General features: G+C 50.5%; 5 protein-coding genes across 5 annotated transcripts; all 5 read left to right on the forward strand.

Moving 5' to 3' along the window:
- Positions 1-950: 950 nt before the first annotated feature.
- BC939DRAFT_383938 (fungal-specific transcription factor domain-containing protein) lies at positions 951-1,283 on the forward strand (the record flags this gene model as incomplete). The annotated part of the gene is made up of 1 exon (XM_051551780.1): positions 951-1,283. A coding segment is annotated over one exon (333 nt), but the record flags the coding sequence as incomplete, so codon positions are not given.
- A 2,506-nt stretch (positions 1,284-3,789) lies between these two features.
- BC939DRAFT_470523 (uncharacterized protein) lies at positions 3,790-5,077 on the forward strand. Its single transcript, XM_051558124.1, has one exon. It carries the CDS (start codon positions 3,899-3,901, stop codon positions 4,952-4,954), a length of 1,056 nt encoding a protein of 351 aa, XP_051406138.1. The 5' UTR covers positions 3,790-3,898; the 3' UTR covers positions 4,955-5,077.
- A 542-nt stretch (positions 5,078-5,619) lies between these two features.
- On the forward strand, positions 5,620-6,189 carry BC939DRAFT_470527 (uncharacterized protein). Its single transcript, XM_051558125.1, has one exon. It carries the CDS (start codon positions 5,823-5,825, stop codon positions 6,027-6,029), a length of 207 nt encoding a protein of 68 aa, XP_051406139.1. The 5' UTR covers positions 5,620-5,822; the 3' UTR covers positions 6,030-6,189.
- An 800-nt stretch (positions 6,190-6,989) lies between these two features.
- Positions 6,990-8,141, forward strand: BC939DRAFT_470530 (uncharacterized protein). Its single transcript, XM_051558126.1, has one exon. The coding sequence runs from the start codon at positions 6,998-7,000 to the stop codon at positions 7,958-7,960; it is 963 nt and encodes a 320-aa protein (XP_051406140.1). The 5' UTR covers positions 6,990-6,997; the 3' UTR covers positions 7,961-8,141.
- A 1,813-nt stretch (positions 8,142-9,954) lies between these two features.
- On the forward strand, positions 9,955-16,529 carry BC939DRAFT_470532 (uncharacterized protein). Its single transcript, XM_051558127.1, has 6 exons — positions 9,955-12,225; positions 12,370-12,651; positions 12,763-12,951; positions 13,101-13,815; positions 13,930-15,915; positions 16,028-16,529. The coding sequence occupies exons 1-6, from the start codon at positions 10,102-10,104 to the stop codon at positions 16,429-16,431; spliced, it is 5,700 nt and encodes a 1,899-aa protein (XP_051406141.1). The 5' UTR covers positions 9,955-10,101; the 3' UTR covers positions 16,432-16,529.
- The last annotated feature ends 76 nt before the right edge of the window (positions 16,530-16,605 follow it).

The raw sequence follows: 16,605 nt of genomic DNA on the forward strand, positions 1-16,605 counted from the left end.
TCTTTTTTTTTTTCATCTGTTTATTTTTGTATCCGCTCTGTCGGGTCAGAGGTCCTTTCGTGCGAGACCAGTGTCATGTCATGAATCCTATCCCTCGGAACCTCCGTCACCTCGAGGCCCTGTTTGACCACTACAACGTCGATGAAAAGGGCCGCTTCCTCGGAGAGTCCTCGTCCTTCTACCTCTGCTGCAGCCCCGTCCTGCCCATCCTACCCCCTACTTCTCCTAAAGTATCAGCGAACAGCCATGGAACATCGTTTGCAGCGCCTGGACACTCGACATCATCCTCGATCACAGGAACGGCTTCTTCATTGTCGATAGGACCCCAAGGCCAGGTCAATGCAACTGTCCCAGACCCTCTGCCATCATCTGCCAACGAGCCCACCCTCACTGCCGACCCCCTATCCTATACCGGGCGCATTGGACCCTCGGTTGCTTCCCTCACAGTCAACAACCAAATTCAGGACTCCTCTTCGCCATGTACACGTTTCCGTGGATCGGGACTTGGCCTAGGCGTCTCAGTCGTGGATGCAGTCGTCAGCCCATCTGTGGATACAGCTACAGGCAACACCCCGGCGTACCGCGATCCCGAGTTCCCGGTGGTGTCACAATCTGCAGCAGTCTTGTCTCAGTTCCCCTCACAGCAACTGGCCCGGGAACTGATCGTGCTTTATTTCTCCAAGGTCAATCGATTCATGCCAATTGTCCCGACTCTGTTCCTAGACGAGTATGACGCAGGGGTGCAGCAATCGCCGTTCCTGTTACTGTCAATCTTTGCGATCGCGTCCAAGTACTCTTCGGATCCAAGGTGCCGATCGGACCCAATGCGCGCTCAAACTGCTGGAGAGAACTACTGCAAGACAGCCTGTCGATTCGTGGACGAGTTTCTGGATTGTCCTCGACTCTCGACTGTTCAGGGGTTGTTTTTGCTGGGGAAACATCTAGTAGAATCCAGGGATCAGGGCGTGTTGACGAAGAGCTACATGTATTTTGGAATGGCGGTCCGGATGGCTGTGGACATGGGCCTGAACAGGAATTGTTCTGGATGGGGATTGAATCCGATACAGGTCGAATACAGGAATAGGACATGGTGGTATCTCTATGTATACGATCGGGTCCAGGGATCCAGCTACGGAAGACCTTACCTGATTCAGGACCAGGACTGTGGGGCTGAGAAACCGAAACCGGATCCATTGGCTCGTAACCCAGCACAGGATCAGGAGGATGTGGAGCATATGGTGAACTTGATCCATTTATCAGCATTGCTCGGTCGGGTGATGAACAACCTGTATCCAACAAACATCTCGGGCAGCAATTTCCACTGTAGTTCACGTAGTGTATATGGACATGCAGGTGGAAGAGCACTCGTTGCGGGAATGCTTTCGAATGAGCTGCCTACGTCTACGCCGGTATCCAGGAAGAGATCCAAGAGGTCTAGCCGCTCAAAGTCCAAATCGGGAGAACAGGAAGGCGGAGTAAGCGAGGCTGGGGGAGTAGGATCGGCATCCAACGGTCAATCGGGGCAAGACACTACCACCAACGCTGGCCGAACAGCAATGGGTGGCACCCAATCACACCAGGATATGTTGACGAGACAACATGTTGCAAACCAGAAACAGGATGTGCTGGTAGCGGAACTGGACAAGGATCTAACAGAATGGGTGCAGGCACTCCCACCACATCTTCAGTGGAATAATCTTCAGACCCATCCAAACGTCTACGGAGGTAATCAATTGACGGGCACAACGTGCCATTGAGGCTTGGAATCATAATCCACCATTGTTCACGCTCATTGACACCCGTTCCATCTTGCTGATACGACAGACATTATGCATGGAATCTACTATGTTGTTCTTATTCTTCTTCATCGACCGAGTGTGCGCGTTGGAGAACTGATGCCGACGACTCCCATGTCACGACAGAATAAGTGTCTCTCCGAATCAGAAGCTCCCATGACGACGGAAGGATGTCATTCGATGTCAGTGTGTTCGCAGGCTGCTCGCAGGATCACGAAGCTGGCAGAACGCTGTCAGAACCTGACACATCTGGAGCGCTTCGGAGCAGGGGCTTACATTCTGCTGCATGCAGCAAGGGTGCATCTAATGGTGGCCGCCATCCCAGCGCCAGCCCGAGAAACGGGAGTTGGGTCTGGCGGATGTGGTCCAAGTGCCAAGTTCATTGAGGCGATTCAGAGAAAAGAGCAGGCAGTAGATCAATTCCATAGGTCGTTGGGGTCGCTCCGCAAATTTTCGATCTATCACTGGACGGTCGATGGTATCAGTTCGAGTATCCGGTCCCTCGAAAGGACGCTCGCAGCCATTCTGCAGGAGCAGGAAATGGATCGGGAACAGGAGATGGAGCGGCAGCGACAGAAGTTGGCGGAATACGATGCAGAATTCTTTGATCATGGTAACAGTATGGCCAGCACGAATATGGATATGAGTGGCGCAAAGGAAAGCGGGGTCATTCTAGATGAGGGGACCGCCAGTGGAAACAAATCAGAGCAGGAGTCGTTGCACGAGCGGACCTATTATGAGTCAATGCGGTTCCTGGAAATGAGATTGTTGTACCAGGAGAGGCATCGTTATTCGAAGGACAACCATCTGGAGGAGCACCTTCAGCACCAGGATATTCAGCCGCTGCTGCATCCGGGCATGGGGCTTGTGCCGAGGAGAGGTTTGCTCGATGCTGCTTCCCCTGCTATGTCGTATCACAGTGTGATGCACAATAATATCTCGGACCTATTTGACAAGAATGGTGAGTGGGGATCAGGGATTTTCGATGAACTTGATATGTAATGAGTCTCTGACACGGTTGCACCGGAAATGGTTTTATAGGACCATCAGCAGCACGAACAGACGGGTCTACCGGTGCCTCCAACGTGCCTGGACTGGTCATCAGGACATACAAACCTAACACCACTGGAAAACCAAAACGGAGGGGCGCGTCTAATGCAGCTTCAGGATCCACCGGCTCGACTTTGAATCGAAGCAAAACGACAGCAAATCAGCCTAGAAGCTCGGACGGGATCTCCAGGTCCACCATCACAGCTCTAGATGACTCAATACCGCAGGACATTGTCGATGTCGCCGTTGAGACAGTCGCTTCCAGCTTAGACAGTTCCACGTACAACAGTGATGGAATAACATACAACACTGCGTCTGCACCAAATCTCAGCGCGTACGGTCCATTGAGTGCTATGGTAACACCAACTCCATCTATGGCGCATATCGGGAACCTTGGCAACGATACGTCTATGACTCCTTCTGGATCGCCTAGAGCCATACCCGTTACCTGGCCATCTACCGTATCCGGTCCACAAATTCAACAGCAGCAACAACAGCAGCGACATTCTCAACAGGACAACATTGGCTCTGGCATGGGACCTGTGGACTCGATTATGTCTCATACTGCGGCAGTTAAGCAGTCATCCGGAGTCGTTATATCTGGCAATGGCATGGCGGAACAGGGCGCGGAGAAAGGAGCTGGTATGCAGGGAGTAAGTCTGGGACAGAGACAGCTCATGTACATGAGTGAGCAGTTATTCCTTCAGCAGCATCAACAGCATCAACAGCAACAACTACAGTATCAACAGCAGCAACAGCAGCAACAGCATCAGAGCCTTCAGGTTCAGCTCCAGTCGCAGCCGCATCAGTACCAGCAGCAACAGCAACCGCAGGCGCAGGCGCAGGCGCAGACTTCGCGAGGATCGCAACAACATGAACAGATCCATGCACAGCGATCGATTCAATCAATGCAGCCCACTCGCTTGCAGCGTCCAGGTCCGATGGATGTTCAACAACAGCGACAGCCAATTCCTCAACAGTACGCTCAACAGCAACAGCAACAGCAACAATCCAGCAATGCGCGCAACAATGCGTATACCATTTCAGCACCAATGAGTCGCCAGGGTGAGGGCCGACAGGGTGATATAGACATGTTGGCTGTGCTTACGAACGAGAGGGGTCCAACGATGCATCAGCACTCTACCTTGGGGAATACGCAGTCCCCGTCGACGCAGCCTATGGAGCGACATTTACAGGAGCAGCAACAACAACAGCAACAGCAATCTCAGAATATACCCTTTGCACGTTCAGATTTGGGTTTGAGTACGGGTACAGGTACGGGCGCAAGTCTTCAGCTGCAGCTGAAAGAGCAACAACAGCAGGAGAAACAGCAGATGCAAAGGCAGTGGCAGCATAATCTGCTGACGCAGCAGCGACAGCGTCAAACACAGTTGCTCCAACAGCAATCACAGCAATCTCAAGCACAGCAACAGCAGCGGTTTCAGCGGGGACAGCAGGAAAATGTGATTGCACAGCATATAAATCAGTCGACATACCCGCAACAGCAACAACAGCAGCAGCGGCCGCAGAATGTCCAGCAGCAGGCGTTCATGACGATTCAGGATAATAGACAGATTATTCGTGTACAGGGTGGAAGCGGCGCTGGTGTTGCGCAAGAGACACCTCCTGGGCAATCGATGGTGCAATATGAGCAAATGCAGATGCAGCACGCATCTCAACAACAGCAACAGCAGCAGAAGTTACAACAGCATCAGGTTCTGGCTTACCATGGTTCTACGCACACTATGAACCTGAGATCCCCGAATGGATCGCAAATGTCAATGTCGTCTTCTCCTATGGCGTCGGCATCAGGGTCTTCGGTGTCGAATTTGGCGACACCTCCAACAACGTATTCGAGTGCGATTATGTCCGACATTGTGGGCGTGACCGGGACAGGATCTCGGGAACTAGGACTAGGACTAGGACTAGGAACAGGAACAGGACCAGGAAGAGGAAGAGGAGGAGGAGGACCGGTGATGCAATTGACAGGCGGAATGGGTACAGGTACGGGTAAGAGCGCGAGTATGGATACGACAGGGCTGAATGGTAGGTCGGATGCTGGTGGGAGTGATGCTGGAGGAAGTATGTATTGGGAGCAATTTAGATGATGATGGAAGGAAGGAGGCCTTCAGGAGCGCTAGAGTATTTCACTGTACTTTTATCGCAGACATTGTATCTGTATGACTATGTTAGTAACGGAAAAAAAAAAAGAATGAAAGGAAATATGGAGCTCATGAACAAAACGATTAACATGCGAGTGTTCATGGTGATACCCAGTCATGGGGGCATTAAGGCGCGTGTACGTGTTCATGTACGGATACGCGTTGTTGAGATGCGCACGGTTCGCCATCCAATTGATTCATGCTCTGAGTGTGGGGTATCGCGTGACAGCTGACTGGGTGCTCTTATGAACTGTCGAATGAGAGCAATTGTCATGGTCTTCGCCCAGTCGCGACTACTTTTTTTTTTTTTTTTTTCATCCTCCACTCATGTTCATATGTCATATGTCATTTCCAGTAATGAAGACAAGCTGGCCGTCAAAATGCCATGGCATGGGAATGCGCAGACAGACAGACAGACAGTAGCAGTGAGGTGTAAACACTGAGGGCCATTAGCAGACAGCCTACCGAAGAGTTGATAAAGAGTGTCTGTGCGTGTCGTGAGTGGGACGGGAGTGGTGTGCTCGAGATTATTTTTCCCACACAACTCGCAAGCTGGCTCCATTCGTCAATGAAATTCTTCTTCGCGCATACCCTCCCGTGCTTCTTTTTTTTTTTTTTTCCCTCACTCTTGACAGCCTTTGCTCATTCCAACCGCCCATTCCTCCATTTCTCCATTCCTCACCCCCCGACTCGACTCGACTGAACAGGTCCCTTTTTCGCGACAAAGCACACATACTACACACTATCATCATAACGGCTCACTTTTTTTTTCTCACCATTATGTCGACCGCCCCAGCTCCCTCGTTTCACCTCCATGCACTGGACCTGCCCGAGATCCTGGCCCACATCGGTAGCTTTCTCTCCCAACGCGACGCCCTCACATGCGTCCTCGTCTCCCGAGCCTGGCTCCACGCCTTCCAACCGGTGTTGTGGGGCCACATCGAGACCGCGAACGATATCTCACCCGAGGATATGGAACGACATTCACATTTCATCCGAACGTTATCGTTGGCAGATTTGAGAGGGTTGGAGAGGGTGTTGAAGAGGTGTGAGAGGTTGGAGACCTTGATTCTCTGGCCGGATGCATTTGAAGATGAGGAGGATGAGGAGGATGAGGATGAAGATGAGGAGGAGGAAGAAAGTGAGGGAGAAGGAGGGGTGGGAGGGGACGGGGAGGAAGGGGAGGAAGGGTACTGGCAAGGACAGGATAATGATCTAGCCCCGACTGGGGCAACACTGGGAGGGGAGAAGGGCCGGAGGGATAGTGGTGTGGGCGACGAAACTATGGGACTTGTGAAGGAACAGCATTATCAGGGGACGCTGTTGAGTAACACAGAAGCAATCGAGCAACAGCAACAGCAACAGCAACGGTCGAGGAGACAGAGAGAAGAATTCCAGCAAGGCAAGTTCTTGGAGGGAACCCACAGCCAATTGACGAATCTCTTGCTCCGGAACCGAAACCTGACGCGCATTGAGGTCTATGTCGAACGCAAGTCTCCCGGTGGATCCTTCTGGCGCGCCTTGGCCGCTGCGCCCACACTCTCGGGCACAGCGCGATGTCCCTGTCCACGCCTATCGTCCTTTCAATCCCTCGTGAATTTACAAGTCTACAAGCACATCAAACCTTTCCTTCAGATGTGTACGCGTCTGGAATCTCTGGACCTGGAACGGTGTTCGTTACGACAGCTCCCCGCAGAGTATTATACCTCGCTTCGGTTCCCTCGGATGGAGGAATTGAGGTTTGGGAGGATCCGGGATACGAGCTTGCAGAGCCAGGTGTTGCTGATGCGGCAGTGTCCAGAATTGAGGACTTTGGATTGGAGAGTGCCGAGGTTGGGGTTCCCGGTGGAGGAGCTTTGTGAGGCGATGAGGGACGGCTGTTGGCCGAGACTGCACAGTTTGGTGTTGCCAGAGTCGAGGTTGACGGATCAGGAATTGAGAAGGATCCTGTGGAGTACGACGAATGTCACTGAGAGTGCGAATGCTAGTATGGGTACGAAGGAGAATGGGCGACAGTATCATCATCTTTATCGACAACAACAGCAACAGCAGCAGCAGCAGCAGCAAGAGAGGGGTACGAATGGGTCGGTATTGGGTGGTTTGATGCGATTTGAAGCTCGAAGGAGTGATTTTGCAGGCGAAGCGTTTATGGCGTTGAAGGAGCGGGGACATTTCCGGACACTGCGGTTCTTGGATTTATATCAGTGTCCTGGGCTGGATAGTCAGATGACGATTGAAATTCTAAAGGAGTGTCCATTGTTAGAAAGCTTTGATGGGAACCAGCTCCTGGCTAGGGATATATTGCTATCGAGTGGGCAAAGGCGTCAGCGGTGGAACCGAGATGAACGGGACGAGGAGAGGGGGGACAAGGAAGATGGAGGATGGGTGTGTACGGGAATGAAGTATTTAGACCTGCATATTACTGGGTTCGCGAATGGGATGGAAGATGTGAGGACGCATTGGCAGGTGTTTGAACAGCTCGCGAAACTGGACAAGCTAGTTTATCTGTCCATTGGAGGGAAGTGCAGCGCCAACACCAGCATTAGCAATGATAATCCAAGGAATGCAACGGCAGAAAATGTGGGCGATGGCGCTGTAATGTCGTCCATGTCTTCGTCCTCGACACCCCCACCCTCAATATCATCCATAGGCCCTCAGACTACGGCTGTGGCTACAGGAGCCAGTGGTGGACTCGATATTCGGTTGCGGTCAGGATTAGGTCAGCTTTCGACACTGAAGCGATTACGGATGCTAAGGTTCACGGGGGTGGAGCAGCAGATGGAGGTCGAGGATGTAGAATGGATGCTCGAGAACCTGCCGGAGCTGAAGGTCGTCCAAGGAAGGCTACATACGGATCCGGCGAAGCAGCAGGTGTTGGAGAAGGTGTTGGAGCGAGGCAGGGTATCGGCCTGGAGCATGTATAATAACGTACAGCAGGCCCAGCAGAAGTAGTAAAAGCGTAGGCGGAGGTACTTATTGGTGCGGTGTTTTAAATCTATGGAAACTTTACACGTACTCCTGAATCTTAATAAATCAAGATAACTAGAAGCAAAGTGGAGCAGTTTCTTGGAAGAGACACCTCACGGAAAGCAGGTTAGAGAGATAGAGAGGGAGAGAGATAGAGAGAGAGAGAAATGACAATAAAGTGCAAGCCGAATACATAGTTGCATTTGTGAATGTGGGCAGGCATTGCATTTAAAGCAATTGGGGATCCTGTGGGATCGCTGACGAGGTATAATGACTCCCGTCAAAAACACAAACAAAAATATGCTCCTGATAAACTACTGGTCTAGCAGATGGTAATACAGGTATGTGTGTTAGAACTTAGAAGACTTGGTGGATGTATGCGTTAGTTGACGTGTTGTTTGAGTCGTCTACATAGTAACATGCATTTTGCCAGAAGAAAATAAAACCACACACGCATTTTCTCCGCCTGATGGATTTCCCCACCCCCCTTTCCCCTCCGAATTAGGGCTGTATGTCACCTGTGAAACACAATAGGGTGATGTATCCGTGCAGGCCTGTTGTGCTCATGTCTGCTAGTTTATGCGGCAGTGAAGAATGTGTCTTTGATTGTTTTGTTTTGTTTTTTGCTCGATTTATTCGGAACCACTCCTTTGCCTAAAGTATGAGTCTATTTAAGAGAAAGATCTGTTGATCTATCGTATCGTATGTCGCGTTTTTTTTTTTTTTTTTTTTTTTTCTATTTATTGCGGAACTAACACAGCAGATATCAAAGATGGGAGTATTATGAACGATATTCTAAGGTGGAGAGGACATAGAGAAATAAAAGTGAAGGAGGGCTGTATAAGAAGCGGATTTGCTGCTCCCTCCTATTTACACCGAGCTATGTCCAAGAGAAGATCGACAGCGTAAGGTTCATGCAGCATTAAAATAGAGTTAATGGAGGGACACTCTGCAACTCCGGAAAAAAAAGGAGGCAATCCTTGCAGCATGACGATTTAGTTTACTGTATTAAATAGCCCGCACATCCAGAAAAAAAAAAAAAAAAAAAAAAAAAACGCTGCCAGGCGTGGACTTCAGAGGTTTGAACTCAAATGGAGTCTGCATACAACCGAAGAGGGCGTGTTTGCGAAAGGATCCGCCATGGTTCGGTCCAACAGGGTCCTGGGATGATCCTTCTTCCTTCACTTGATCTGCTACCGATATGATTACGCACGAGTATGTCCAACTATCTCCTTTGTCTCTCCTTACTTTCCCCTTCTAGATCTGTATATTATCTATTTTTGATTGTAATGTGCTTGCTGATCAAGTCGGTATGCATAGGCATTGTTACTGTATGTTGTATGTTGTATGCTGTATGCTGTATGCTGTATGAGTAGCTTCCGTGGTACCTTGGACAATACCGCTTTTTGGAACAGGGCAAGCAATTGTCTTTGGATAAATCGAGGGTGAGGAAAATAACTCTGGAAGCCCACACGCATTTTTTGTAGCGCCGTCTGTATGCCGCATGGCCATGTACAGTGATTCTTTTCATTCACACAGCAATAGAGCTGCAACATAATGCATACTATGCATGCTATGCATCCTTTTTTAGTCTATCCTTTCTTCTCTCGTTATAATACTGTTATGCATGTTGTCTGTTGGAAGAACATTCGTGATCTGGACCACATAACAACTTTTATAATCAATATTTTCTCCATCATCCCAAACAGGTGAACACTGGTTCCGTGGATCGCGTACTGGGATGACTTCGCCCTTCCCTGCTTTGTATTGGTCGCCACCAGGTTTCAGTTCAGTACCTGGCTGCTGCTGCTACTGCTGTTTGATCTGCTCATCCCATCCAATTCAGCCCATCCCCCTCTTTTTAGCCCCCTTCAGACACTTTCCCTCTACTTTTATTTTCTCCTTTTTTTTTTTTTTTAACTGCAATTAATTTTACTCTTTCGACTCTCTTCCTCTCTTCTCTCGCTTCCTTCTTTCTTCTCGCTCGACTAATTCTCACTCAGTGCCCTAAATCTATCTCTTCCTTCCTCTCCTTCACACACATACACACACATACACACACACACACACACCTACTCCATTCTCGCTTTCTCCTCGGATCCCTTTCCAAAGGACGAGATATAGCCATGTCCACTCACAGCTCACCCAGTCACATCGACCCTCATGCCCTCGACTCCCTCCTCCAAAGCACCCTCGAACTCCATCATCACCGAACCCAATGGGAGAACACTATTAACGATACCACGTCTAGTAATGCCTATGCTAATGATATTAATCAACACATCCGACCTCCCCTGGGACATCCAGCAGCAGCATCTTCTGAGTCTAATCCACATCCAGCATTCAAACTCGGGCCCAGTGCCTTGCAATTAGACAACCTTGATCGGCTGCCTTCACGACCACAAAGATCTCCCTGTTACTCCATGCCAAGAACGCGCCAATCCACCATGGAACTGAATCTCAGCAACAACCTCTGCGTCTCCTCCACATCTTCCTCATCGGCGTCTGGCAGTCTCCATGGAACAGAAACACCTTTGACCTGCTCCACAATAGCTTCGCCCACGCGATCTAATGCACCTGACTATACCTCTTCTGCACCTCTTCGGTACGTCTCCGATTCACCCCCGCCATCATCCTCCGCCCCGCTTCATGGATCGTCTCACTCTCGATACTCCACACCCCCTCGCTCGAATTCGACTTCGCCTACCAGCACAACCGCTCCAACCAGTCCACTCAAAAAGGCCTTTTCATCACCCCGGAATCACCAGTATGACCCTTCCGTCGAAACGAACACCTTCTCTTCTTTTTACAGCCGTCCTGGTCTAGGCTCAAAGGACCAGCACGGACTGCAGCGGGAACAATTTCAGAATGAGCAAATAATTCTCGGTCAGTCGCACCGACCGCCGCGCACGGAGCCAACTTGGCCGCCCAGAAGTAGCTCACAACTCAGAAACAGTCCTTCACGCTCGCTTTCCTGCCTAATCTCCCAGACTGAGACACACAGCTCATCCCCAGGCTCACCTCGATCGCCTACACAACTGAATCGCCCGTATAAACTCTACCATCAAATTAGTCAGCCCCTGTATCCTTCGCGTATTATGCCCTCCCCGGCAAGAACTGCGAGCAGCGATCTCAGCACTGCTTTCGATACTCCTCATGCTCCCATGGAGCACAATAATTTGCTCAAAAACCGGCTCCTCGGGAGCAAGCATCTTCCCAGTAGTCACTCAAATGGACCAATCGTACCGAAAATAGACACCAACTCCGTGATCACAATCCATGTACGTTACGTGCCCAAGGACCTCTGGGTCCAGGTCGACCTTCCTCGGGATATCCCCGTGCACAGGGCACGCGACCTGATTCTGGCAAAGTGCAAATTGACCTCGTTGCCGCCCCAGGCTCCATCGTCCCCCACGACAATGTCAGGGCCGGCTTTGGCTGAGTCCAGGATGGGTAGCGATAGTACCCTTGCGCTCAACATAGACAAAGCGTCACTAAATACGGAACGCGGCAGGCATGGACCATCGCCGCAGGAGTATCTCACAGCCGGGAGCTCAGTATCGGATGGAATGAGCACTCGGACACTGCACACGAACGGTAGCTCAACACCTCCGCGAAGCCGTCAGTCAAGTCTCTGCAGCTATGAGGACGAGAGCCTGAACGACCAGGATAGCATTAACGATGAGGATGCAGAGCTCCAGGCGGAAGAACTGATAGCGGACGACATGTTTCCTCAGTCTCCGCCTTCGTGTACCTCTTTTAGGAATACTGGGTTTTCGGACTCGTTGCTTCAGGGACTTCAAGGGGCCGGCACTATTTCTCCGGGACTAAGGCAGGAGAGTTTGAAGATTCATTCGTCTAAAGCCCAGCACCTGTCGCACCTTCGCAGCAGTAGCAGTAGCAGCGCCTACAGCAGCAAGACCAGCGAGGAACACGCGGTGTTGAGCCAGCAGCAGTTACAACGGCTGATTTCGTACTCTTTGCTACACAAGAATGATGGAAATATGTCTGGGAGCGACAGAGGTAGCAGGGACGGATCCTCGACGAGTCGGTTCAGCGGAACTACTGTGTGGAGTCAGTACAGGAGCCGACAGAGCAGCACAAGTGCACGACATATGGCGCGCGAGGTCCTGGATCATGGCGGCGTGCTCGCAGACTGTTTGGGTGAAGAGGCTGCGCCCAAGACGGAGACAAGGAAGTCAGAGTGCTCGGCCTGGAAGGCCTGCTTTGGGCTTTTTTGGTTGGAAGCCGTAAGTGTTTTTTTTTAACTATTATTACGATCACTCTCTATTGTGGAGGGTGGAAGGCTGAGGACCAAGGAATGGCTCAATTTTTTTTGTCCGCGCTAACATGGCAAGTTTCTAAAAAAAATTGATGCGGTTATCGCTCGATAGGGCCACTGGCTGGACGACTCTAGGCTTACTAGTTCATATCATTTGCAGCCCCACTGTCTCCTGGAGCTGCAACTGCGCAATAACTACATCCAACTGCCGCCTCCAGGTACCACTCTGAGTTATTACGACCATTATGCAGAGGGTGTCCTGTACAAGATGTCGAAAAAGAACCGGCCAGTGAGTAGGTTGACCAGCAACGGGATGAAAGACTGCACAGGCATCTGGAAGGAACGATGGGTCGTTCTTCAGGGCACCAACCTGTTGATATACCACAAGTGCAAGGTATGTGGACATATCTCTTTTTTCTTTTCTTTTTTTCATGAGGGCTCTTGTTCGCTGCAAAAAAAAAAAAAAAAAAAAAAAACTTAGTGGTTATCTATTTGCTGATGATAGGACACGGTAAAAAAATCGATCGAGCTACATGCGCCCTTGACGGTGGACACCATCGTCATTCCACAGAACTCTCAGAACAGCTTCAGGTTATCGTCCTCGATCGTGCCCATGTCATCGACCATGATCACCTTGACCATTTCCCCGGACCCGAATGTGCCCAAAGTGTCCTTCCGGGCCACTAGTGAAAGTGTAAGGACCAAAAATCTCTAGTTGTCTCCTGTAGAACATATCAGTGAATCGAAGATACTTTATTTTTTTTTTTTTCTTTGTATTTACGTGCGTTACTTTTGCTGCGGGCAAAACATTTTATTTTATTTTTTTCGTGTGTGTGTATATAGGAACTGAATAACTGGGTCAGGATCTTCAACTCTCTGAACTGCACGCAGTCGCAGGGTTTACCTCCACCATTCGATCCGGCAGCATTGGTATCACTTATAGCCCCGCCGATCTTCCTACCACCTCCACTGCCTCCACTTCCGTTGATGCCCCCTCCAACAGATGTGGACACCGCAGCCATGTTGACCAAGAAGCGAAGTCGTCACAACTCCTATACTTCAACGAACACGGGGGCCACAGGAAGGTTCGGTCTTTGGGGAGAGCGGAAGCGAAGTCATACGGTCCAGGATGTCGCGACTCTGCCAGCCATTGACCCTGTTCTGATATGGAACGTGGCGGCGGCCCTGTCCAATTTTCATCAGAATACGGATGGGGACGGCGATAATAACGGTGTGTGGAGCAATAGCATGAGCCGCAGTGGAAGTATTCGCCGCGATGGGCAGGTCGTGCCTAAGAAGAGTCTGACGAGGAAATTGAGTCAAGAGTGGGCAGTTGTGGACTCTGTCTTGGGTGACAGGGATCTGCATCAGCTGCAGCACAGTCCTTTATCGAGACAAGCTTCTTTGACGAGGCATAATGGGTATAACAATCGTATCCAGCAAGAGGAGCGCAGGATGAGGTCGGCTACAGAACCGGGACTGATATTTTGGAATGGGGGATCGAACTCGCAGCGTGGGTCTAGGCAGCTGCTTCGGGAGCATATCGAGCGGTCTAGGGGTAAAGGATTGGGAAAGCCCTTGTGTTGTGCTCGCAAAAAAATTTGTCCATGCGGAGTTGGTTTTTCTGACCGAAAACAACGATTTCTTTTGAATGTCCCGTGGAATTCAATAGCTTCCACACCAGACCCGTTATCGAATATCACCAGGATCACCGAAGACGAGCCTCGAAAGGAGAGCAAAACAGAATCTCCACAAGATTTTGCTTCTCGAGCGCTTCTGAGGGCTTCATGTGCAGGATCATCGTGTCCGCCGACATATTCGGGATATATCTGGCTCTACATCTCCAACAGCACTGCTGCTGGCTCTGTAAAAGGTGACGATCAGGAGGACATAAGTGTGTCTGGATGCAGCAAACCCAAGTCGATGTCGTCGTCGGCAACGATGACTTTTTCCTCGGGAAAGAAAGCGGCAAATATTCCGATCAAGAAAGCGTCAGGGCGCTATGTGAAATGTTTTATGACAATTAATGAACGGGGACAGCTCCACTGGGTAGAGGTTAGGGAGGAACTGCAGCGACAGCAGGGTATTGAGACGCAGGATGAAGATGAGGATCAAGTTGTAAACCCTTGCTATGGTCTCCAGCTGAAGCCGTCAGGAACAGTATTGCATGCAGGAAAATACGCTTCAGCAGGAGTTGATGAGGGAGTGAAATGTTCAGGAAAAAGCCAGGAAATAGCAGAGAGGCCAGCTCTTATGGAGAGGGAGAAAGCGCCGGTGGTGCAAGTGTCCATGGCCCACAAGTTGCGTCTTCATTTCTTCTGTATCAAAATCTCGCTGTCTTCGCTGGCTGAGGTCATGATCGAGTTGATGACCGAGACAACCGAGTCCAGCTCTTCGATATTGTCGTCTTCGTCTTCGGGTGTCACTGTTCCGGACAGACCGTCTTCTACTCTTCCTTCGCTGACCAAGAAATCGCCCTTGCGGATGCTTAACCGGTTCTCAGCTCCGTTGACGCGCAAGACTTCGACGTCGTCTTCGAATTCCCCGCTGGCGCCAATGCGGAGTGTGTCATTGACGAAATCGAGGACGAGGACGATGACGATGACTGAAAGTCAGGGGTCATTGAAGAAAAACAACGAGGCGATGTGGCCGTCGATGCATCCCCTATGCCATGAGCGACAGCAGCTGCAGCAACAGCTGCAGTTTCATCCAGGGGTATTGTTGGCGCAAAAGGAATGGAATGGAGCTTCGAAGACGCAGTCGGTGCCACCGTCGGCTAAGAAGTCAGCAATAGCAATGGGAACGAGAGGACATGAAGTGACCGATGTAGGTGGCGAAGAGTCATCAGAGAAGGTTGTGCGGAGTGTTTTGAAAAAGACGCAGAGCCTTTTTGTGGAGAACAGAAGCAGGACGCATTCTGCACCGCCTGGGACAATGTTTTCGCCAATGTCGGATGCTACAAGTATGGCGGCTGTAGGAGATATTGGTAGCGAAGGGAAGGCGAGGGATGTGGATAGAGTAGTGGGGAGGATGAGGAGGAGGATGATGGGGACATTGTACTTGCCAGAGGAGGAGGAGGATAAGAAGGAGGATGATGATAACACCAAAGAGACGGAGAAGGAAAGAGAGACGGTCGAAGCCGCATCGAATGTGGTGGTATTGGCCAATGATCTGCAGAAGGCCATGAAGAGACGTACTATGAATGCGCCTGTGGATTTGTCGCTGTGGAAGGAGGAGGATCCAGAGGACTTGGAGCGAGGAGATGATAGGAAGCAGAGGAATAAGATGTCATTGCAGGAGATTACGGCCAAGAAGCGAGCGTCTTCGCAGCAACTGAGGGATCTGGCGAATGTGGCAGCGGCGCGGTCGAAGCTCGTTGGGGAGTTGGGTACCCTGGAAGAAGGACAACAGCAGGGAGTTCCTGAGCAGAACAGAGTCTCACCCGGAAGCGAGAACACAGCAGGATGCAAAGTAGAGGTTCAGGGTCAGAGTCGAGTTACGGAGGTTGCGGCGACGTTGAAGGTGCTAATGGGATGTCCATTCTTGGAGCAGAGTGAAGAAAAGGATGCGGAGGGGCGGGAGTATGTCAGTTTGAAGGGATACACGGAAACAGAGGATGAGTGGAAAATGCTCCAGAGTGCATTGGAGCTGTTCCTTGGTAATTTCACGTACTTTGATGCATACCACGCTGGATCCTGACCAAAATCTAGCTGTCCTTGAAGTTTTGAGAGGAGTAGCTAACCTTTTTTTTTTTTCTTGGTTGTTATTAGAGGGCCCGATTAAGGACCAGAAATCAGCATTTCCACCAAAGGACACATTGATTCCTTCGTACCACGCGCCGCGATTACCAGAGGTGCGATTATCAGAAAAGGCGCAGAATTTTCTTAAGGCGCGGGATTGTGCAGCAGAAGTAGCGGTGGCGACGGCGGATACAGCGCATATGAGTCCCCAGATAAATAACTCGGGGTTGAACCGGACGAATACGACCACGGGTTTGAGGCGAACCAATACGAGCACGGGTACGCGTACGAGTATGAGCGTCGGGAGCCGTGGACAAACCGGGGGACAGGGTGCGAGTGTGATGAGTAGGCACAGGAGCTTGACGAGCTCAGGGTCCGTGAGCTTAAGTTGGCATTCCGCGCCGATTGCGGCACGACCGTGGATGGCTGTTTGATATTATCACCAGTAATAAAGATGCTCTGAGAGCAATCTAGAAAGCAATGTGGAGAAAAGTGCGATACCGGCAAACATGCCTTGAACAATAGTATGGCAAATCAAAGGGAATTGAAAATGCCAGCCTTCCAATAAAGGATCTCTGTCATACGGCCACACATCTTTAAACTAAAGC

This window comes from Gamsiella multidivaricata (assembly GCF_025024155.1).
Source record: "Gamsiella multidivaricata strain RSA 2152 chromosome Unknown BC939scaffold_144, whole genome shotgun sequence".
NCBI classification, from domain to species: Eukaryota; Fungi; Mortierellomycota; class Mortierellomycetes; order Mortierellales; family Mortierellaceae; genus Gamsiella; species Gamsiella multidivaricata.